The following is a 26,047-nucleotide window of genomic DNA, read 5'->3' on the forward strand; positions in this document are numbered from 1 at the left end:
AAGAAGGTTCCTAGTTCCCACTCCATCAATTTAACCTTAAAATAAGCAGTAGGGGTAAACTGCTTGTCATGAAATTATAAAAGCATGAGATCAGAAATAATATAGGATGCAGTAATTAAGAATATTCACTTTGGAGTCAGATGAACTTATTAGCTGCATGACTTTGTGCTTAATACCCTAATAGCCTCAGTCTCATAAAGTTTGGGTTGCTGACTAAATGGGGTGAAACATATAAAGTGTTTAGAATAATATATGATTCATAATAAATATCCAATAAACATTAGCTCATTATACTATTAAAAGTTAAGTTTTAAGAAATAGAAAAGAATAAAAAGAAAAGTTCATGTGAGAGAAAGCAAAAAAGCTTTTATAAAACAAAGGCAATCATAGTAAAAGAATAGGAGAAAATAAAATTCTTAGTACTAATAAAGTTATCATCTGTGTATACTGATTATAATAACTGTATATGACACATCTTTCTCCCAACATTAGGAGAGTAAAGTATACCTTCCCATAAAGCTAAGATGGTAATCACTGAGCAACTGATTCAATGGTATAGAGAAGAGTCGATTTTTTGACTTACAGTCCACTACTTTGTTTACCAAGCGACCTGGCAACAATGAAAGGACTTGAAGGGGTTGGAGGGGCTGTCATTAGTATTTAAGTCAGTAATGAGGGTTCAAGTCATTAGGGACCCACAATCTACATTTTCTAATTTCTACAGAAGCCTTTTCTTCCAAAAGAAAAGTCCCTTTTAGACCCTATCTATGGGGCTAAAAACAATGGAAATACTACTGGGCAGTGGCAGAAGACTGTCATGAAAGCTATCAGTAGGCTCAGAAGCCGGGCAACTTCTAGGCAGAGCTAGTGCTAGCTAACTATACTTTTGGTGATTTTTAGATCCACAGTGAGCAACATTATGACCTTCTTTTCTACCTTGTGGCCTGAGTAAGACTACTCAACCATTAAGTGCCTGAGGATGAACTACCATTAGAATCAGAGAAATAGGAATTGGAAGAGAGCTCACAGATGACTCTTGATGGGTGACACTTAATGCTTGTCCAAGTTAACAAAACAAAAAATAGTTCATGGTTGAACCAAGATCAGAAATGAAGTTCTCTGAATCCAAATCCCATAATTTGCCCCAGAGTCAGAACTGGATACAGGTTGTCTCGTTGAACAGAGAGGATTTCTAATAACAATCTAATGAGCTTACATTTTCTCAGCAACAAAGTTCTATGTGATTTTCCTGTGATAGTTCATTTAATCACTGTAATGATCCAATGATGTAGGTACTATTAGCATTCCCAGGTGAAGACAGGCAGAGGATGGTAAGCGATAAGCCCAAGTTTATACAGTTAGTAAACAGCAGTCAGAATTAGCCAGGATTCAAACCCAGCCTGTCTGGCTTCAGAACCCAAGGGCTTAATCACTGACTATACCAATACATAATGAAGCACCAAGTGTTACAAGGAGCTAATCAAAGGCAGACTAACAGGGAAGCCTTCTATAGGAATTGAAGTTTAAGGTGAGACTATGACCTTCATATGACTTCATGCTAAGAACAAATGGGAAACCACTGGGGCTTATAAGCAGGGGAGTGAGATGATCAGGCTGCATTTTATAACAAGGCCACTCTAGCTGCAGCTTACACAAATGAACTGGAGAAACTCAATGCCCAGAAAAAAGGTGATCAGCTAGGAGACTTGGGCAGCAATGCAACAAGAGACAATGAGGCCCTGAGCTAAGAGAGAGGGAGAAGGGTCATTGCTGGATTTAGGAGAGCTTAATGACATTAATAATGACAGACACCAGGGACTGGTTATGTTGGGGGAAGGGAGTTAAGGGCAAGGTGAATTGAAGGATGGCTTTTGTGTTTTTCACTTGAGGGACTGGGCAGATAAATGGCAGTGCTGTGTATTAAAGTAGGGAGCAGTGTTAAAAAAGGCGGGGTGGGGGTTGGGAGAAGAGATAACTTCTATTTCAGATGTGAGTTTGCAGTGCTTATGAAGCATCCACATGAGGTGAAGAGACTAAGTCATATAAACCAGCAGGTATGGGGCTCAGAAGGAAAGTGTGGGGTAGATAGCCAAGTATCTATACATCTGTATCTGAAATCAAATAGGTGATAACTTACTGAATGGGAGGGGGATATATTTGAAAAGGAGAACAAGAATGATGAGACCTTAGGAACTACAATATTTAAAGGTTGGGCAGAAAGATAACATAAAGTGGAAAAAAAGTAAGGTATACAGCATTAAACATGATGAGTAAATATTTCTACATTTATAAATACACATTTGAGAAACACTGGCCTTAAAATAGGTAGAAATTAGGGTAAATTCAGGACATATAAGACTTGTGACACATGTTTAAATTAAGGGATACAACCTTTCCATAAATGTACTATATTAAATGGCTACCTGCCTATCTTGATTCTAATGGCTGCTATTACTTGTATCAGACTGGCTAGTGATAACCAGGTACCAAATATCAGAGGGACTGCAAAGGCACAAGGATAGTTTTTAGACTCATCTTGAGATAAGACAGCATAAGCCACCACAGACTCTTTTTTGTAATGAGAGGACATAAAACCAGTCAAAAAATCATAAAATCAATAAAAAGACATGTACTTCTTAACCACATATTCCTATATCTTTGTTGTATTAGTATGAAGAACAGGAAAAAAATGTACATTACCTTATACACTTCACTAAAGCCACCTCTACCAAGCAGATGGAGTAATAAATATCTTTCATTTAACGTTGGGTGATCTTTGAACCTTAAGGGTGGGGAAAAAAACAGGCACATGAAAACACCCACAAAAAGGTTTCATCCACAACAAAGTTAGATCTCTTATTCTACTCCCAGCTACTTCTTTTTCAGCTACTCTTTTGCTAATTTTGAATTCCATTCCATACTTCTTTTCCTTCTCTAACTGCATGACTATCACCATCTTAACGCTCCGGTGTTCACAAAGCTTAATATTTATAGCCAAATATTCAGGTTCAATGACCAATTATAGCACTGTGATAAAGACCTACCGACTATTGTATTACTAAGAACTTTATGAAATCCCGTATCTATTCAGCAGGAATTAATTCCCTTGGAAAAATATACTTTTATTTTGGGAGTTACAGTTAATCAAGTTTTATAATATTGACATATGATTAAAAATAATTATATTTATAAACTGGCTTTCATCCATGGTGAAATTTTACAGCCTTTGCCTTTTATAAATAAAATTTTAATTTCCAATCAAAAAAGAAATGCTTTAAAAAAAAAGCACCACAGACAATACTGCTATTACTATTTAAAGCTTATTGCACCTGCTATACATTAAGCACTCACCTGTATTATCTCATTTGGTTCTTAACCAACCCTTTGAAGTAGGCCCTGCTACTACCTCTATTTTACAGATGAGGGCACTACTGCACAGAAAGGTTAAGTAACTTGTCCAAGGTCAACAGCTAATACATGGCAGGGCTTAGCAGAAAAATGTGGTTCCAAAATGTGCACTCTTGATATTTAAGGAAAAAAAAAAAATCAACGATAGCTTTATAATTCCAGATGCAAACACGATATTTTATTCAATATCAACACAGCTTTTATAATTTAAGCTTTTCCTGAGAACTTATAAATAAAAGAGATTTCTGTTAGTTTTAAAGCAAAATGTAGGGAATTCCCTGGTGGTCCAGTGGTTAGGACTGGCGCTTTCACTGCCGTGACCCAGGTTCAATCCCTGGCCGGGGAACTAAAATCCCACAAGCCACGCAGCCAAAAGAAGAAAAAAAAGAAAGAAAAGAAAAATGTAAAGCGGTAACAATTCATTTAATTTTCATCAAGTGGATTAAGTAATATCCACAAACAAGTTTGGACATAATTTTCAGCCAATTTTAAATTAGTTTTGTCTTATCTGCTTTATCAGAATTTTCATCTGGTACAATTAAGGATATTACATAACTATATTATTTCATTGACATTATACATTGGAATGATTGTGTTCATACAAAGATGATCACAAATAGGCCTTCTTTTAAGCAAGATATTTGTATTTCACAGCAGAAATAGGCCACTTCCATTTCTGAAACTTGTATTAAGTCATGAAGATTTAAATTACGTTAAGTCTTAAAGTGTAAAAAGACATCCTTCCTGTCCTCTACATTGACTAAATCCAATTAATGCCTTGCTTAATTTCTATCTTCTTCATAAAGTTCCTACGAGTCCACATATATTTTCTATTCTTTGAATTCCTTTAGCGTTTAATGTCATTTTGATAATTAGGGATTAAGGACAGAGACTATAACTTAAACTACTTTTCTATTTCTTCTCCAGTTTTTACATAATGCTGGATACATGGCTTACTGAAATCCCTTTGGTTGAAATAATTTTTTCCTCACTACTGTAATATTAACTTTGGTATTTAGTTAACAAATATTTATTCTGTGCCTTCCATATGCCAGGAACTGATCTAGGTTCTGGGGATATAGCAAGAACAAAACTAAGTCCCTGCTCTCATGTATCTTACATTTGAGTGAAAGGAAACAGATAAAATAACTGAAAAAAAAAATCTGTAATTCCAAATAGTGATAAGTGCTAAGAAAAAATAAAGTAAGGCAAGGATACTGAGATAGGGGATGGAGTGAGGCAAGGACTGTTATTTTAGACAGGGTGGCTTCTCTAATGACCACTGGGAGCGAAATAAGGAGTAAGCCACTCAGATATTTAGAGGAGGAACATTTCAGGAAGAGGAAATGGCGAGCACAAAAGCCTTGAGGGAACGAGTCAGACATGTTTGAGGGGGCCAGTGTGTCTACGACATATAAGTGAGGGGAAGATGAGAGAGATGGGGTGGTGAGGTGGCCAGAGACCAGATCAAACAAGGCCTTCTGAGCCATGGCAAGGACTAGAGGTCTATGGTGAGAAGCCCCCCAACAAGGAAATACTGTGTTTATGATCTCCAAGGGGAGAAAAAACTTTTATCATGTAAAACTGTGAAATACAAATAATGACTTACTGTGAATTATCTTCATTATTTATTCTTTTGAGCTCTCGAATGTGAAGATTTCTGACTCTTTCCAAACGTTCAAGTTCTGCCTGGATTTCTGCCTCTTCCTGAAAATGAAGAGAGGGGACTATAACAAGCTCAATTTATTTGTGATATAAAAAAGATATTTTTACTCATGCACCAATTTTTTACAGTGATGGGAAGAATAGTGTATTATAAAGTTCCACTGAGTTAAAAGACCAAAGTGCTCTTTTCAATGCCTGAAAGATAGAAAGAGATAAGGCAAAAGCCTATTTCAAGAAACCATCCTCCACATGAAAATCTATATACCTAACGAGATGCTGACTTTTATTCTGTACCACAAGAAATCTATTTTTATAATCTCTAAACTGAAAATGACTGCAAGGTAGTCTGAAACTGACTTATAACACAAAATGAGCTGAAAGTTTTATTTCTGGTACATCCAAATTTTAATTTACGAGGGAATAATTTACTAGTACAAAACAAATGAAATGAAGATATTTCACAACAGTTAAAAGAGAAAGAAAGGTAGGAGACAGAACTACTGATTATTCTGAGACCTTACAACATTTGGAACACACACACACACACACACACACACACACACACACACACACACACACAGTCTGACCACTCACTTTGGATAAATCCCACTACAATTTTAAAGAGACTCTTAAAACAAAAATTTTATGAATAGCTGTGGCAGATCCTTAGTTATCAGAGCAGACCTAGGCAAATCCTAAAGAAATTTACTTTAACATTCATTTAATCTATACATTTTGATAAATATTTTTCATGTCTCAAAATATACAATTTTTAGAACATTTAAAAAAATTAGACACCAAAACAAAATCACCCATTACACACATACCTCTTGATTTGTCAATATAAATTTAAATACTACTTAAAAAACAAGAACATACCAAATTTCAGTGAAAAGTTCTACAAATGCCCAATTTTATAATTTTTTTTTTTTTTTGCAGTATGCAGAGCACAGGCTCTGGATGCGCAGGCTCAGCAGCCATGGCTCACGGGCCCAGCCGCTCCGCGGCATGTGGGATCCTCCCGGACCGGGGCACGAACCCGTGTCCCCTGCATCGGCAGGCGGACTCTCAACCACTGCGCCACCAGGGAAGCCCTATAATATTTTTGAATAACTATTTATTGAGTAAGTAAACAAATCCAGACTGCCTTGGCCTAAATGTGTACCACTACCGTTATAAATCTATACCACATGGAATAGACGTTATTTAAATATTTGTTTTTCATTAGCACTGTCTCTTAATGATTTATCTTCTGATATTTTTTTAAAAAGTCTTTATCTCAAAAAATTAATAGTTCTGAAATTTACTTTGAAAATATATTATTTCATCGTAAAGCAGATAATAGAGATATAAAGTCTATTATACCTTTATCTAAGGCTTAAACTGAAAGGAATATTCTAAGTATCATAAAGAAAAACAAACGTTCACAGATTAAAAAACTAAATCTAAGTATATTGTTCATATTCCACCTGACCTTAAGATTATTTCAGTTATTTTAAAATGAAACAGCCACTACTTGTTGCAGAGATATTTAATGTAAATTAGGCATTAGATGATACACAGAAACCTTCAAAATAAAATTTAAGTAAAAATAAATAAATAAATAAATAAATTTAAGTGAAGATGAACTTTTCTAAAATTTTGGGGAGAGTTTTCTAAAATAGATACACTGAATTCTCTGAAATTTCCTCATTTAATGTAGCTTCAGTTACAAATATTTCTAATTTTAATGAAAAAAGAAAAAAGGTAAGATAATGTCCCAGGGGATTAAATAACTGAAGATTCATTATAAGGAGAGGAAATAGATTAAAAAGCTTTGGAACAATAAAGTCAAACCACAGTTCAGTTGTCTCCATTTAGTTATATAAAGTAGAATAAGAAACTGGACATATAGCTGTGCCCATGAGTATGAAAAAATTCAAATTCATTTATGCCACAGAACACAGAAAGTGATAACTTTCTTTCTTCAGATTAATAATGTTTGCTGGCTTAAAACCTGCCATTGGGCTTCCCTGGTGGCGCAGTGGTTGAGAGTTTGCCTGCCGATGCAGGGGACACGGGTTTGTGCCCCGGTTCGGGAAGATCCCACATGCCGCGGAGCGGCTAGGCCCGTGAGCCAGGGCCGCTGAGCCTGCGCGTCCGGAGCCTGTGCTCCGCAACGGGAGAGGCCACAACAGTGAGAGGCCTGCGTACCGCAAAAAAAAAAACCACCTGCCATTAACTTCTCATACATGTAGGAAGCTACTAAACACTTAGTAAGTTGGTATAATTTTAAATAATCTGATAAAATGGTGAAATGCCTATTAGAATACCAGCAAAAATACTTGTTTCAGCTTTCATTTGAAAATGTGGTATGGGGATACTATTTTTTAAATGAATTTATAGATATTAAATTTTACTAACTCATAAATATATAATTATGAGATTCAACTAGATTGTTGACACATAATTACATTTGTTTTATAATTTTTGGTAATCTTCAGATGTTTATACAATGGCAGTAATCAATATCACAATATACTTACTAAAGAAAATAAAATGTCTGTGCCAGCTAAGCAAGTTTTTTACCCTCTATAAAACATGACAAGTATGCCCCATAAGATCTTACAATACAAAAGCACAGGCAAGCTTCATTCAGTTTGAATTGTAAAGTTTACAGGAAGAAACAAAATGTCAGGAGCACTAGTTTAAAAAAAAAGCTGGATCCTAGGTATTTAAGAGGCATGTCAAGGGAAGGAACTATAACAAATTCATATGCAAATAGACATAAATCCTCCATAGTCATCAGTGAAATATATTTACATCTTCCATATTGTAATTTAATATTTATTCCACAATATCCTGGACCTTAAAACAAAGTGACACACTTCTAGAGGAAAGATAATTCAATAGCTCTAAGTAACTTCTCTCAAATCCCACTGAGAAACAGTATACATGCTATATGGATTGAAGGTTCGTGTTCCTCCCAAATTTTGTATGTCTAAGCCCTAAACCCCAATGTGATATTATTTGGAGAAGGGGACTTTGTGAGGTAATTAGAGCTAGCTTAGGTCATGAGAGTGGAGCCCTCATGATGGGATTAGTGGCTTTTTGAGGAGGAAGAGAGAGAAAGAGATCTCTCCTTCCAACCCCACCACCTCTTTGTGGGAGCACAGAAAAAAAAATCATGTGAAGGCTTGAGAAGACGGCCATCTACAGACGAGGAAGAGAGCCCCATCAGAAACTAAACCCTGCTGGACCTTGATCTTAGACTTCCAGCCTCTAAAACTGTGAGAAATAAGTTTCTCTTGTTTAAGCCGTCCAGTCTATGGTATTTTGTTATGGCAGCCTGAACAGATTAATACACATACTTTTAGGCAAACACTAGGCAATACTGCTTAGTATCCTCTCCTTACAGAAAGGGGCAAGGCCCAGTTTTGGTCTAGTCCCAAGGTACAACAGTCTAGAATATGGTAGTCTTAGCAACTAAACTTATCTTTACTGCAGATCATTTCCAAAGATCTACATACTGTAGGCCATGCTCTCCTTGCTTGAGACTGACATTAGCCTCTGGGCCATCCTCAGAATTAATCGTTTTCAGAGGGTTCAGGAGAAGCAAGGCAGACCTGGGCTCAAAACTGATCTGAATCATTATGGAATGGAATCCTGAAACGCATGGCAAAGGTAGTCCAAATTATTAAAATAAAAAAGAGGGGCAATCCAGACAGCTAGATCATGCTTAGTAAGAATACCAAGTTTCAATCCTCAAGTCATCCACCAGCTAAGCAATTAAAGCAGAGAAGATCTAAGAAGAAACAAACAGCATCTCTGGAAGGGAACTAACTGGTCTCTGTAGACAAGTATGGTGTTGAAGGGACATGAGTAAGAAAAGATCCCATTAAAGAGAGAGGTAGGTTTGGTAATCACATACAATAAAAGGACATGGCTCTTTTCCATTTAAACAAAAAGATATAGCAATGGACCGTAACAGTACACAGTACAGCTATTTTAACAGTATTTTTAAATAAGATCTAATATTCTGAATTACTTAAATATATTACAAAACCCAGGTCAGACAAGTATACAACAACAGATCTCAATATTGCCTCATCATTTAAGTAACCTGCAAAACACACCACCTTCTAAAATTTTTAACTTTAAAAAATTTATATGGAAGGTAAAACCAGTTTGTCCCTCACCAGATTATTTAGCGTAGAAATGCTTTCTATTTGTAATCAAAGTCCTTTCTGGCAACTTAGTATCCTCTTGGCTCAACATTCTAAGCTAAAATTACGTTACAGCAACAGTAGAATCCCTGTAAAATGCCAGATTAAAACTGCTAGGCAGATTTGGGGTATTTTTGAGCATTTCCTTTAATGGCAATTTTTTTTAAGTGGGGGTGTGTAGGCATTAAACTATAAAGCTTAAAGAGTTATAAAATGCATTTTCACGTGTAAAACTAACGGATGTCCTGAAAAAATTAAACATCCTAGTTTAAACTTCTTTAGCAAATCTTTAATGTATGTTACATGTCAGCCCCACAAAAAAACCCTCAATTTCGAAGAGTGGCCTTTCTATAAAGCCAAGATAAGATAGAAAGTATTTTCTGATACATCGTTCTCAGCTTGCCTATAATCCATGAGGGTTGGTAGAAGAATTCTGTGGTATATTATGAAGATGGTGAAAGCAGAGAAAAGCTTATCACTTACAACAGTATATTCAACAGCACCATAACAGCATTAGTCCGTCTGGAAAAACTAGTTCAGAATGAGGTTTCAACAAGTTTAACACCAAATTCATTTAGTAGTATGAACAATACGAATCCCTCAAAAGTTAGTATCTCCAGGTCCTCAAATTAAGTTTTAATTTCATTAAATATTTATAATGTCATTCTAAAAGTTTATCACCAGGAGAGTGAAACGTGAAATTAACAAAAGGCACTATTAAAGGCTAACAGAAAGGGCAGTGCAGAAAAAAAGAATTAAGAAGAAAATTTTTACCTATTTACTTCAAATTTATCCTTATTAAATGTCCTCAAATTTTTCTCCATTATATTCTTTAATATGTCTTAAATATGGATATGAGAGACATGAGCCATTGGAAATATGAACCAACCAACAAAAAAACCACGTTGAATGTATAGAGATCGGTTTTGAAACTACTGCCCATAATCCTATTTTTGCTTGAGTATGGTTGTATAGATTGAGGAGTAGGGTAGGAGGAGGAGAAGGGACAAATATTATGAAATTCCTAGGGAGGTTTTCTTTCCTAACTATATATATGCTCCCTCCATGCCCATCCTCAATCACTGAGCTGGATATTACTGAGGGGAGCATACTGCATCTCCCTCAGGTGTGTTTAACTGGCTTAATTACTTTAGAACCTTAATGTTTTCTTCTCTCTGCACTTCCATTTCCTTCTTTGAGGGGTGGGGGGGTCGTTAATCTCTCTTCAAATGCATAAATGTATACATCAAAACCCTTAAATGGGAATAAGTATTAAAATGGACAGGTTTTGATTCTGTCCGTTCCCCCATTCTGTTTAAACAAACCCAACCCTATCTTCTCAGCAGCAAATAAATGTAACAGTTCAACTCTCTGGCAAACTTTAAATATTCAGTACACTTCCTGAAAAAGAAATCACAGCTACTGTATTAGGGGGATGAAATTCCTTGATGTTAAAAACACTAGCCAAGGTGCTGACACCAAGCCTTAGCACATACAGGTACAATGTCTTACTACCATACTTTCCTCCAGCTTTCTGCCTCCTTTTAACCTTTTTCAGGACTTTGGTGGATTCCATATTTTTACACAATAATGAGAAGAACCTAATCTTCTAGACTCTCTCTGTACATATGCATATAAACGGCATGGAGTTACAGTTCTTGGCCAGTGGCCAAGCAATTGTTCTCTCTTTTTTTGTGAAACAGTGATCTCTACACTGAACTTACAAACCTGAATAAATTAAACCCTGCTCTAGCCAATGGTTAACATGACTTCTAAGATTCTTTCCGAAATTTAAAAAATTCCATTGCCTATATAACAACTGGATTAATATCAAACACTACAGAAATAAAACACATTTTACTGCTAAATTTTCACTTTGGTAAGTGAACAATCATCTACTACCAAGTAAAGATGTATAATTATAAATGGTGGGGGAAAAAGCCAGGAATAAGTTTGTAGGCTTACAATGAGAGTAGGAAGTAGAGTATACACTGGGAGCTTTCCTATCTACAGCTAGTTCCATGTTCTCTCAGCACAGGCAGCTTTCATAGACAGTACTCATTTTTAAATGGAAGCAGTACTAAGCACAAAATGTCAAGTTTAGAATTCCAACACTCTTCTTGGCACTTCTCTTGCCCACACATGCCAAGAAGTCAGGAACCGCATAATATTCTTCATGGGTTTAATGGTGACTTTTTCTAGTATAATGCATTTTCACTAGATTTCCACTGAAAACTACTTCCTACACAAGTAGCATCTTATGTTATGTTCTAGAGAAACATAATGTACAATGTGGTTGGCTCTGAGAGAAAAATTTCTTGAATATAAAGGTGCACACACAGTTTTAGAGATTAAGCCCTCTAGCATTAATTATTTTCATACTTTTATTCGAAACTAAAGTGACGAGATGCCACATATGCCAACTTATTCTTTGTGGTCATACTAAGGATTTGATAAATCAGATGACAGTGGTATTCTAGAAAGAAAGACCAAAGGAGATATCAAACTTCAAGAATATTTGGGGGTTAATTCACCTAAAACCAATGCCCTGTATCCTCCACTGTTCAAAAGGCTTGCAGACAATCCATTGTCTTCCATTTCAACTAGTTGCATGGTCCACTGTGAAGGAGTGAGAAAAGAGCTGTGTGCTTGTTCTTGACCTGTAAAGATTTCATCATGGAAGATTAATACTGATGCTGCGGCTGCCTGTTACTGGTTGTTTCTCTTTGCAGGTGCCAAAATCGGTCAGAGAACAGGATTTCAGTGGCAGAGTTGTTGCTATACTGTTATCTCTTCAGAACGGAGGCACAAGGAGAGATGAATGCCACATCGCAAGGAGCAAAGGAGAGAGAGAGAAAGAAATGGTGTCAGGTGGCATGTTGGATGCGATTTTTGTTTTAGTAGAGATTGAGATGACTGTAATTGTTTAGCTGATTCCTTCGGTCTGCAAAGATACACTTGTGTTGGTGCTGATCGTTCTTGACTAATCCTGTTTCAATTACAAGTTGGTTATGTTTTTCCAATAAAAATTTCTGACATTTATATTCAGGGCTTCTCTCTCTCTCTCTCTCTCTCTCTCTCTCTCTCTCTCACACACACACACACACACAAACACACACACACACCCCAAAACACATAAAGCCAATCCCTACAATACTATCTAATATTCCATATTGAGATGTCAAATCTTCTATATGCATTCTCTCCAACTAATCAAATATTTAAAATCCAGAAGACAAAAAAATTCGAAGACTAGAAAATAAGGAGCAACACCTCCACATGCTGTTCACATCACAAACTTGAATAATAGCAGTAGCATGACATAGTTATTGGTCCCAATAACTTTCAAAATTCTTACTTCCTCTTTATTTTGGCATATTATGATTGGTAACTTGTATCTTTTAAATAATAGTATGACTACAGAGATAATCTATTACAAGGAAAACAGTTTTTCAGGGATTTTTTTAAAAGTTGTTTGTGTTAGTTTAGTAACAATTCTTGGAAAGCACATCCATGTAGTTTTCTTCAATTCCAGAATAAAGATCTGAACTATACAAACAACAACCTAGCAGAACTCCTCAAATCACAAAGATAAATGACTTTCCCATAACTAGAATGTATCAAAGACTGGTATCAAAACAGGATCAACCATAAAAGCTAACTGGTATGTGGTTTATTAGTTTCCTTAATCCAGAGATTCCACATGTGGCACAGGTGGGATGGGATTTTAAATGGGACTTAGTTGCTCTGCCTCAAAGGTACAACTTTTTGAAGACAGGAAATTATTCCCATTGCAACTACAAGCTTTTAATGAGTGATAATTAAGGAAGTTCGTGCATAATTACTAGTAGCAAAAAAGTTATTTTTTAATAAGTTTTAGGAATAATTTGTACAGTCTCCATATACTTTACTATATAGTTCTTTTCTGTTCTATTCAATTAAATCTTTAGCGCTATAAAAGGTAAAATTATACTAGAGTGTATTCACACATTTTAACCAAAAAAAAGTGCTTTCCCTGTTGACCTTTAAAAATAAACTTAGAATGAAAAACAATGAAGCAGCTAATAATAAAGGAATATGCTAGTTGATAGAACAGTCACTAACAGGATACCCAAGGAAAGTAATACATAAGAGAAAGAAAGAAGTATGTGTGTGTGAAAAACTTAACTGCTCTCCTTTATCTGCAATGAAAATGAAACAGCATGTTTCTGGGGGAAAAAAAAAAGCAGACATTCACACTACTCTAAGAAACATGCAGAGAAAGCTACAAGTGAATTAATTCTCCTGAATACAAAAGGATCAACTTGCTATTTATCTACAACTAGAGAACTGTAGGAATAAAGCATAAGGGTACTGCCACTGAAATAGGAGGAAAAAAAAAAAAGAAATAGCAGTGAGAAAAGGTTCAAGTTTTCGCTTTGCCAGTTACTAGCTGTATTAATTTAGACAAAGCAAACAGAGAAGATCTTGGCATTCAAATTTAACATTAATGTTCACTTTAGAATGGTTAAAACTTCAAAGTGAATAAAATGTAATATTACGTAATTCTCCTGAAATGGGAATTTGAATCATGCCTGATTTAGGCAGTGTGGAAATAAAGTGAATTTTAGTGAATGAGTGAGCAATAATTTCACAAACTGATTAATAACTAAAAATAAATATTAAATAATCCTTGCTATATTAAAAAAAGATGATGCTGCATAATAACTTTCCTAATTTCAAAAGAAAATAAGCCCTTCAGTAAGTTTACATTTACTATTTGGTGGTTACCAGAAATATGTATTTATTTTAGCCATGGACTTACTGCTCAACTCTCATTTGTTACTCTATCACACTAATAGATTCATTGGATTTAGATTTATTATGTTTCTAACCCTACAGAATAGTATAGAATATGAACTGAATTTTATGCTTCAGTGGTAAATATACTTTCTCATATTTCAGCTTCTCTATTCAATTATTATGATTATCTTTATGAAATACAATGCACATCATAATTTATCTCAAGAAAAAGTAAATAGGCCTTCTAGTCTCTCCTATGTCCAAATGGTATGGGATTCGTCAATGATGGACATTTTTTCCTTTGGTGTCAATAAATTTAATCTAATAATTCCATTTAACTTTGAGTTTTTATTAAAGGGAGAGTGAGAGTCACCTTTGCTAATGCAGGAGTATGCTGGGCTCCATATCTAAACCCTAAGCTGATGTAGGTCACATGATTAATTCCTATGCAGGTTACATGGACACCAAATACTCACAGATCAGATCCAGCCTATGGTAGAAGCTATATAGTTACATGTCAGGGTATAGTTCATGTTGGCTTAAGATAGAGGTGATAACATCTTTTCTTTTAACTCAAGCTTGCTCTCTATGTGTTAAAAGTGTCCAATCTACCTGTGTTTTAGAAAACAAAATGACCTATTTTTAATGCCCTACTTTCCAACTGTGCTTTAGAATGCCAAATAACTTATTTTTAACACATGTAACTGAATGATTATTATTTTTAAATTGTATGACTCAAAAATTAATACCCAGTGGTAAGCAGACAACTGCTATTTATTTGTGCTCTAAGGTGACACTACTTACTCAATTTTGTTCTCTGTGTGTACTACTAGCCACTTTCTTCATAATGCACTCATTCTCCTCACCCAAGATAGTCTTTCAGAAGAAAATGTGAGAATTCAAGACATGAGAGTGTATTTCAGCATTATTTCATCCACTCTCCCAAAATATTCCATGATGGAGATCAAAGAAAAGTAATGTTGTAAATTGGTTAAGAAGATAAAGTTAGAAATCTAAAACTGCTCAGTAAATTTGATAAAAGCTGAAAAAAAAAATAAAATAGTAAAAAGATTATGGAGGGGACAATTATTAGAAAGAATGAGTAAATACAAAAAATGGAGAAGTCAAACACTGGGAAAGAAGATAATATGGAGGTTAGAAGAAAAGGTGTAGTAATCTACAACAGCGTACAACTGTTTATATAATATCTAGACATTTAAGTATAGGTACCTCACTTACAAAAATAGAAGTGTTTCAGAGAAATGAAGTATTTTCAATGTACCAGGAAAGCTTTAAAATCAACCAACCACCCACCAACCAAAAATAAAAACAAACCCTCCTCTGAATCCTTTTAAGTGTTTTTGTAATACCAATAGCTGATTCCTAATTTAACTGCTTTATAATTTCATATTTTATAATAAGTTTTCATAAAATAAAAACATGTAAAATCTCATCATTAGAAAGAGTAATTTGAAATTTACTATTATATGTGAAAATAATAACCTTCAGTTAATTATATTCTTTAGTATCCCATTATCATGAGAGGCTGGTTAGAAAATAATTGATAAATTTTTATATGGGACATCAAACACAGGTCTCTATGAATTTATTATCAAAATAGCTTAGGTGGGCAGACAAATACTTGTACTAATTCTGAACTACAAAATCCCCTCTTCCCTTCCGTAGTCCCATTACAACTCCACTGGATACAAAACAGACTGAAGTTGCCTACTTATACCAAAGAGCAAGAGAAATGTCAACAATTACAACAGAATACAAAAACAAAACAGAGCAGAATAAATCATTTTAGAATTTACTGTTCAAGTAGTTTAGGCTGAAACTTTTCTGAGCAGGGGCATAGACAGATATGACACAGTAAAGAACACTAACACAAATTACACATATATGTGTATACACATATACACACATACATATGTACACAAAATATAATTTTTTTCTTTTCCCTGTAGTTAAAGGGCAGGGATCTGAAGCATGGTGATAACATTCCAAAAACAAAAACATCTATAGTGAGATGGTAGCTGCTGCAAGAATGGGTTTCTCTGACCTACCTTACCCTACCCCAGGGAGATGACTTCATAGATACTATCTTCAATTAGTTCACTAATTCAGGTTTAGCTATTATTCAGCCTATTAAAAAAACGTAAGTAACGTGACAAGCAGAAAGCAGAATGAAAAAATTGGATCAAAGGCAAAGAATTTTATATCTGTCGATAACTTCATTTTGAGGGGGAAAATCTACTCTATTATTTCTTTGAAGTGGTTTGAACTAAAAAACAACAAACTGATTACAATTTCAGAGTTTACAAACAAGTACAAAGCTACACATTATAAAAATTTACTAATAACATATAGCAATGTTTTTCTAAATTATATCACTTCATATTATTACTGATGATCAGGTTCTTCTAAATTTGCCAATGTACATATTTTAATTGAAACATTTAATTAAGCATTCAATATCTTCAAAGTTAAGCCAAAGAAACGTTTGTTATTAATTTATACTTATTTCAATTTACTATGAAACGGACACAAACAATATGGAATCTTACATTTCATCTTAAAAATGAAGCATTTTTTAACAAAAAGATAGCATTTAACAGAGTAATTTTAAGAACCTGGAGGTCTGGCCAGGAATCATTCCTCCATTAAAGGGACATGGTATCATCAGCATCTCAAATGTCTGTAAGTTGCCACAAGGTAAAGGAATGTTATTTTAATATATTCAACATAAAAATGCAACTTTAATGCCCCTCTTTTTTGGTCCAAAGTTTTTAATTTAGGTGCTTTCTCTCTTAAGTTTTGACTTCTTCAATAAGAAACTTACAACACAACTTTCCACAACCTCTGGTAAACTAAAAATCCAGCATATGCTTCACATACCTTTTTGAGATGTCCTAGTCTAAGTTTGAAAATTTCTTCCTGTTCATGATATTCTGCCAAAGTCAACCTGTCAAAATGAAATTGTAATTCTAGATATTAAGATTAACATTTATTATTTCTTATTAACAACCAACAAAAAATAAGATAAAATTAATCAAATGGAAATACTAAAATGTTGACAACTTTCAGCCCAAAATACATAAGCCAAAAGTATTCCTCAGAATACATCTTATTGAAGGTATTCTTCAGAATATATCTAATACTTACAGATGGAACAACTGACTGATTCATAAATTCAACAACTATTTAATGAGTACCACGAATCAAGTGATATTCTAGAATTTAGATCTTAAGGATACGATGAAAAAGACAGTTCCTCCTTACACTCTGGTTTGAACTTACACTCCATAGTGGGGGTAAGAAAGCAGAAGAGAAACAATTTAGTCCAGAAATAAAATAATCCCAAATCACAGTAAGTGTTACAATTATAACACTAATTATAACAATCAGTGTTAAAATTTGAAAGGGTGGTGTGATAATGACTGTATTACACTAACTTGCACTGAGTTTTACGGAGGTAATCTTGATCTAAATATCAAAAAGGACCTAGGGGAGTATGTTCTAGACATAGGTTAAAGCAAGTACAAAGACACTAAGATGGAAACAGGTTGATATATGAGAAGAGGAAAAAATGCAAGTATCAGAACATAGTCAAAGAGGCTGTCAGCAAAAGATGTAAAGCTGGGGGGCAGCTTCTGTATGGACTTCTAGACCAAGCAAAGAATTTCATTTCACTTTAAAAGTACTGGGAAATCACTGCAAAGGGAATCAGTCCAATTTGGGCACTGGTTTAAAAAAAGAAAAAAAGAAACGAAGACATTTTTCCCTTCTCTGCTTCCATGTGCTAGTGAATAAGTGAGCTATAGGGATGTTAAAACTATAGTCAAACCACCAAATTATTAATAAATATAAACAGACGTAAGACTTGAAAGTACTTTATGGTTGTTTTATTATTAATTTCAAATATTCCTATATAAATTTGAAAAATAATTGCAGCTAACCCTTGAACAACAAGGGTTTGAACCATGCAGGTCCACTTATACTAAGATTTAAAAAAATAAATACATATTACAGTACTACATGATCTGTAGCTGGCTGAATCTGTGGATGCGGAACTGCAGACACAGAGGCCAGCTGTAAAGTCATGCGCTCAATTTTCAACTGTGGGAGGAGTGGAGCCCCAACCCTCATGTTGTTCAGGGTTCAACTATAGTTTAATGTATGTAGAACCATAACAAGACATATACATATTATAACATTTCCTAAGAAAAAATGATTCTGTATCATTAAAGTGAAAGGAAGAGAAAAAAAACCACTCAACAACAAAACAACTTCCATTTCATACACCAATATTGAAAAAATTGCTTTTATCTATCACATTCAAGCCCTTGTTTGTTTACTTATGTGTTCTGGGTGTATTTGGTTAAGCTCCTAACCCAAGTATGACTTATTTACGCTTGGTGCAGGTCCCTCAGCAACATTCAGTATAAATGCTATTTCCCTTTAGCTAGATGCTAATTAAATTTACTAATTCTAAAAAAAGGGTATTCAAATGAAACAATAAAAAACCTCCAAGAAATTCAGTTAGCATTCCATTAGAAATATCTTGAGTGAAAAAATAAACATTTTAAATTAAATCTCTCTACCCAGTCTTAGGTTAACACTGGATTTTATTATACTGAATATAGCAGTATAGTTGCAGCGGCTGCTTAAATTCAGAGAACTAAATGTTGCATTGTGAATGTGAAACATTCATGCAGATGGAATAAAAGAAGAAGGGGGTAAGGTGATATTTTTTAAAAATGAGGTTTGGAAACTAAAATCGATACTATCTCAACTAGCCCAGTAAAGTAAAGCCATAGGAATTTTGGCAAATAGCTTCTGGATTGGCATATATGCCAGCAATGGAAATCACCTGTATAACAATATCATAACTTCCTATTCTTAAAATATGGTTTTAGGCCCACTGGTAGACCATAGGATGGGCTCAGAACTAATTTTTTTAAAATATGTAAATATTTTGTTTGTTTCTATACAGGAATAAAATACAATTCTATACTTTGTTTTTTACTGAGTTTTAGTATTCATAAATTAAAATTCATATGACTAATTTAATTTCCTAAAATTTTTGATACTACTAAGAAGTTTGGCTATCATGCAAAACTGTACAGCTACTACACACACAGATGGCTGGGAATTTCTGCAATTTGGAGGGAAGATATTTTGTTGTCTTGAGTTGGTAGTAGTTTTCAATAGCTACTTTTCTTCTGAGTTAATAATAAATCAATGTCAATTAACTCCATGATGACTTAGTTTGTTGAATACTGTTTGGTTAATCCTGTAGTATAATGTAATGCATATTTGCTATTTACTAGCATTTAGTTCCAGTTGTTAATATGTTTGTGCTGTGGTTCAAATATAAATCATCCACATCCCTATAGCTAAAGCAAATGCACACAAATACTCCCTTCCCTAAATTTACTTAGTATAGTGACACTTCATTGATTTCAAAAGCTTTGACCTCAGAGCATTATTTTATAGGTCTAATCCTAATATGAAACACATACAATTCTCACTAAAGGTTAACGGTAACTTTCAGCAGCAGCAGCAGCAGCACTTTGCTATTTCCTTATGCATTTTGATTATTACTACTATAAAACTTCAAATAAACAGCAACAAATATATATATATGTGTATATATATATATATATATATATATCAATCTCTCTGCTTGGTTTTAAAGCATCAATAAGCAGATTTCACAGACAGTATTAAATACTGGGCTACCGACTTTCTTGGGCAGTGACTCTTACCATTTTGCGACCATGGATATCTAAAAATAACCTAGGGACTTCCCTGGTGGTGCAGTGGTTAAGAATCCACCTGCCAATGCAGGGGACACAGGTTCGATCTCTGGTCTGGGAAGATCCCGCATGCCGCAGGGCAACTAAGCCCATGCGCCACAACTACTGAGCCTGCGCTCTAGAGCCCGTGAGCCACAACTACTGAGCCTGCGTGCCACAACTACTGAGGCCCGCATGCCTAGAGCCCATACTCCACAACAAAAGAAGCCAACACAATGAGAAGCCTGTGCACCGAAACAGAGAGTAGCCTCCGCTCGCCGCAACTAGAGAAAGCCCGCGCACAGCAATGAAGACCCAATGCAGCCCAATAAATAAATAAATAAAATTATTTTTTAAAATATCAGATGTGTTTGTATACACAAGCAATTGAACAATCTAAAAAAGATATTAAGAATACAATTCAATTTATAATAGAATCCAAAAGAATAAAATAGGTAGGAATAAATTTAACTCAGGAAGTGACTTGCACACGAAAAACTACAAAATATTGCTAAAGAAATGAAAGCATACTAATTAAATGAAAGAACTTCTGTGTTCATGGATTAGAAGACTTACTATTGTTAAGAGGGCAATCCTCCCCAAAGTGGTCCACAGACCCAATGTAATCCTGATCAAAATACACGTCACCCATTTTACTAAAATGGGAAAGCTGATTCTTAAATTCATATGGAAATGCAAGGGTCCTCAAACAGACAAAACAATATTGAAAAAGAAAAAGTTAGAGGACTTAACACTTCCTATTTCAAAAATTAAGACAAAGTTATATTCATCAAAAGAGTGTGGCACTGCCATAAGGATAGACACATACTGTATGATTCTTTTTAATGAAGTATCCAGAAGAGGCAAACAGACATAGAGGAAACAAACATAGAGAAAGCAGATTATTTGTTAGCAGGAGGACGTAGGGAGGGAGGCATGGGGAGTGATTAATTAATGCGCATTAGGTGTTCTGGGTGAATAAAATGTTTTGAAACTAAAGGGAGGTTGTGGTTGCATAACACTGTGAACGCACTAAATGTGATTGAACTGTATATGCTTTTTTTAACAAAAATACATTTATTTATTTATTTATTTTTGGGCTGTGTTGGGTCTTCGTTGCTGTGTGCGGGCTTTCTCTAGTTGCAGCGAGCAAGGGTTACTCTTCATTGCGGTGCGTGGGCTTCTCGTTGCGGTGGCTTCTCTTGTTGCAGAGCACAGGCTCTAGGACACGTGGACTTCAGTAGTTGTGGCACACGGGCTCAGTAGTTGTGGCATGCAGGCTCTAGAGTGCACAGGCTTAGCTGCTCTGCGGCATGTGGGATCTTCCCAGACTAGGACTTGAACCCGTGACCCCTGCATTGGCAGGCGGATTCTTAACCACTGCGCCACCAGGGAAGTCCCTGTATATGCTTTTAAGTGGCTACTTGTATGTTATGCAAATTTCACCTCAAATTTTTTTTTTTTTTTTTAAGTATCACTGGGAAAAAGAAACCGGGGTGTGGGGGAAGGATGAAACTAGTCTGCCTCTGAAGAGCCCAATGTTTACAACAGAATAAAAACTGAATTGAGAACTAAAGACTTAACACCAAGTGCCAGTGTGGTGTGTAGAGTAATGGCCCCATAAAGATGTCCACATCCTAATCCTTGGACATGTGAGTACGCTAAGTTACACAACAAAGGAGAATTAAAGTAGTAGATGGAATTAAAGTTGCTAATTAGCTGACTTTAAAATAGGAATTTAGGGACTTCCCTGGTGGTCCGGTGGTTAAGACTTCACCTTCCAACGCAGGGGGTGTGGGTTCAATCCCTGGTCAGAGAGCTAAGATCCCACATGCCTCACGGCCAAAAAGCCAAAACATAAAACACAAGCAACATTGTAACAAATTCAATAAAGACTTTAAAAATGGTCCACATCAAAAAAATCTTAAATAAATAAATAAATAAATAAATAAATAAAATAGGGATTTATTCTGGATTACCCTTTGGGGATGTAATTACAAGAGGCCTTAAATGCAAAGAGAAGGGCAGACATCTCAGAATCAGTGACATAACATGAGAAAGACTTGACTTGCTACTGCTGGCTTGCAGATGGAAGGGGATCACGAACCAAGCAATATGGGCAGGGCCTCTAGAAGCTGGAAACGGCAAGGAAATGGGTTCTCTTCTAGAGTAACACAGCCCTGACAACACCCTGACTTTAGCCCAGGGAGACCCATTTTGGATTTGTGATCTCCAAAACTGTAAGATAATAAATTTGTGTCGTTTGAGTTCACTGAATTTGTGGTAATTTGTTACAGCAGCAGTAGGAAACTACTACAGATCTTGGTACCTGGAAATGGGATGTTCTGATAATAAACATCTAAAAATGTGGAAGTGGCTTTGGAATTGGGCAGTGGGCAAGACGCTAGGAGAATTTTGAGGAGCATGATTTTAAAATAACCTTAGACTGCCCTGAACGGACTATTAGCAGAAATACGAATGTTAACAACTCTGCTAAGTGAGGATGCAAGGAATTCCACGAGGAGCATAGTACGGAAAACACAAACAGCCTTAGAGAACACCTAAATTGTCATGAATGGACCGTCAGTAGATAGTAGAGGTGCCACTGGTGAGAACTCAGAAGGAAATGAGAAACATGTTCTGAAAACTGGAGGAATCCTTGTTATTATGAAAGAAAGCTTAGCAAAACTGTATCTTAGAGTTATGCAGAAAGCCAAACATGTAAGAAATGAACTTAGGAAATTTCCAAATAGAGTGTTGAAGGTGTGGACTGGTTTCTTCTCACAGTTTATATTAAAATGTAAGAAGAGAGAGGTAAATCAAAGGGAAGAAATGTTCAACCAAAAAACCCCCCAGAATTTAATGTTTTAAGAAATTCTCATCTTATTCAGAGTACAAAATACACCAAAATTGAGATTCATGGTCAAAGCTGCTCTTAAAAAGGAGGATGTAGCTGGATAACCTTTTGCTAATACTCCAGAGAAGTCAGAGTATTCATCACATAAACAGTCTTTAAAAAGATGAAGTGGGTGACTCATAGATCCTCTTAGCCTTCTCGCAGAAGCCAAAAATGGTGATGAAATTATCTAGAACAGAATCATGGAGGATCCTCTTGTCTAATGGAGTGAATCCTTATGTCATACATGAAAGATCCACAAGATTCTTGAGAACTTTATACCAGCAGAAACACTACCAGCTTGGATTTTAAGGGACAGAGAGTACAAAAGGAAAGGCTATCAAACACTCAAAACTCTACAAACAAGAAACTGGTTGAAAAAGCTACTCAGCAACAAATACATGCTAACCTTCATGAAAAAGAAATCTTCATGAAAAACACTCAGAGGACAGAAACTTGCAGAGCCACACGCTACAGAAAAATTATTACCAGACCTTGAAACCAGAGTTTGCCTGGATGGATTTCAAAACTGCTTGGGATCAGTGACACCTTTAATATTTTTCTGTTTGAACGGAAAATGTCTCTAACTCTTAACCTATGCCTGTCCCCAACACTGTATTTTGGGAAGAGATAACTTGTTTCTTGAGGTTCAGAGATTAAGAGGAATTGTTCTCAGCGTGGATTATACACAGTCTCACTCATAACTGATTTAGATAATGAGATTTAGAATGTTTAAATTAATGAGATTTAGATAAGATTTTTAGATGTGGAATTAATGCTGTAATGAGGTTGAGACTTTGCAGATAGGATAAATGGATTTTGCATGTGGGAAAGATGTGCATCTTGGGTCAGAGGGCAGATTGTGTAGGTAGAATAATGACTTTCCAAAAATGCCACATCCTAATCCTCGGGACTTGTGAATATGTTTAAAGGCCAAGGATTAAATGGGATTAACATTGCTAATTAGCTGACCTTAAAATAAGGTGACTATCTTGGATAATACAGCTATGAGTACACAGTGTAAAGAAAAAAATGTTTTATCTGAAGGAAGCTGGGAGAAGGCACAGAAGAGGTAACATCTGAGCCTGGTTAAACAGGAGCAGCAGAAAGAAGCCAGGAGGAAGAAAGAGGGCACACAGGGGCATGGTGACCCAGAAGCACAGCACGTAGATGTGCAAGCAAAAAGAAAAACCAATGTATACTGTAGATTAAAGAAGTTATCTTCTACTGTTTGCTAAGAGTTTAAAGACAGATCAATGCTGAATTTTATATATTTTGGCATCTATTAAGATGATCATATAATCTTTTTCTTTATGTAGAAAATTACACTGATTTTTCTTATATTAAACCAACCTAGCATACCTGAAATAAATCAAACTTGGTCTTGATAAATTATCATTTTAATATATTATCTGTTGGGTTGCTAATATTTTATTTAATATTTTTGCATTTACTTTTTAAAAGAAATTTATTTATTTTTGGCTGCATTGGGTCTTCGCTGCTGCAAGCAGGCTTTCTCTAGTTGCAATAAGCGGGGGCTACTCTCTGTTGTGGTGCACGGGCTCCTCACTGTGGCGGCTTCTCTTGTTGCAGAGCACAGGCGCTAGGCTCATGGGCTTCAGCAGTTGTGGCACGCGGGCTCAGTAGTTGTGGCTCACGGCCTCTGGAGCAGAGGCTCAGTAGTTGTGGTGCACGGGCTTAGTTGCTCCACAGCATGTGGGATCTTCCCGGACCAGGGATTGAATCCGTGTCCCCTGCACTGGCAGGTGGACTCTTAACCACTGCACCACCAGGGAAGTCCTGCATTTACTTTTATAAGCGATATTAGATTATAACTTTCCTTCCTTGTACAGTCTTTCTTGAATTTTGAGAAGACTGTGCTGGCCTACATAAAATAAGTTGGAAGTGTTTCTGCCTTAGCTGCTCTTCAAAAGTTTTTAAAAGATTAGCACTATTTCTTCCTTAAATGGTTGGTAGAATTCATAGATGAAGTCCTCTGTACCTGGAGTTTTCTATGATCAAAGATTTTAATTACAGGTTAGATTTCTTTAACAGTTACAGAACTATTTGATTTTGTTTCTTCTAGTATCAATTTTGTTAAGTTGTATCTTTCTAGAAATTTATCCATTGCACAAAAATTTTCAATTTAAGTCATTTACAATATTTTGTTTTCCTTTAAATACCTGTAGACTCTGTAGCAACATTCCTTTTTTCATTCCTGATAATGGTTGTCTTTTCTCTCTTTCTTGTTTCCAATTGTATTAGTCCCCCTCACCCACAAAAAACCCCCACACACCTTTTTTGGATTGGTTGATTCTCTATATTGTATGTTTGTTTCCTGTATCAAAATTTCTGCTCTTTTCTTTCTTCTCCTCCTTCTGTGGTTAATTCTGCTCATCTTCTGACTTACTGAAATAGATGTTCAGTTTATAAAGTTTTAGTTTTTCTTCTTTTCCTATATACATATATAAGGCTATAAATTTCCCTCTAGATATTGTTTCAGAATTATCTCATAAATTTTTGCTATGTAGCACTTTCACTATCATTCATCTAAAAATATCTTCTCATTTCCATTGAGACTTTTGCACTATCTTTTTTGTTTCTGATTTCTAGTTTAATTCCACCGTGGTCAGAGAACATATTCCATACGATTCCAATCCTTTAAGTTTCACCCATGAGTTCTACTGAACATTTAAGGAAGAAACAATGTCAGTCTTACATAAACTCTTTCAGTCCTTTGAAATTTGATGAGGCCTGCTTTATGACCCAACATGGTCAATTTTTATAAAAGTCCACGTTTAAAAAGAACATAAATTCTGCAAATGTTAGGAGGTTACATGCTCATTAGGTCAAGTCTGTCAATCCCACTGAATTTTTCTATACCCACACTATATGTTCTGTTTTATATTGTTTTACTTTTATCTACTTGTTCTATTACTAAGACAGGTGTGTGTTGAAATTTCCCATTATAATTTGTGGATCTGTCCATAGCTCCTAAAAGTACTGTCAATTTTTTATCTGTCTTGAGGGTATGTTATTATGCACACAAATTTAGAATTATTGTATGTTCCTAGTGATTTTAAACTTTTATAGTTATGAAACAATCATCTTATATCCTGTAATTTTTTTTGCTTTAAATTTTACTTACTGTGTCTGATATAATATGGCTTTCTTTCAGTTGCTATTTGCCTAGAATGTTTTCTTTCTTAACTTTTATTTCTAATATATTTTCCCCCCTTTGGCTGCTTTTGAGAATTTCTCTTTGCCTTGATTTTCTGAAATTTCAT

At 35.3% G+C, this 26,047-nt stretch overlaps 1 protein-coding gene across 2 annotated transcripts in view; it reads right to left on the reverse strand.

Moving 5' to 3' along the window:
- The window catches only part of TLK1 (tousled like kinase 1), a 153,519-nt gene that overhangs the window by 13,918 nt on the left and 113,554 nt on the right, over window positions 1-26,047 (reverse strand). For both annotated transcript variants that reach the window (XM_024122300.3, XM_024122297.3), the window contains exons 12-14: window positions 16,962-17,028; window positions 5,018-5,115; window positions 2,701-2,782 (exon numbers count right to left, since the gene is read on the reverse strand). In XM_024122300.3, the coding sequence (XP_023978068.1) occupies window positions 2,701-2,782; window positions 5,018-5,115; window positions 16,962-17,028 (247 nt within the window). The remainder of the gene's footprint in view (window positions 1-2,700; window positions 2,783-5,017; window positions 5,116-16,961; window positions 17,029-26,047) is intronic.

This window comes from Physeter macrocephalus, chromosome 2, assembly GCF_002837175.3.
Source record: "Physeter macrocephalus isolate SW-GA chromosome 2, ASM283717v5, whole genome shotgun sequence".
NCBI lineage: Eukaryota > Metazoa > Chordata > Mammalia > Artiodactyla > Physeteridae > Physeter > Physeter macrocephalus.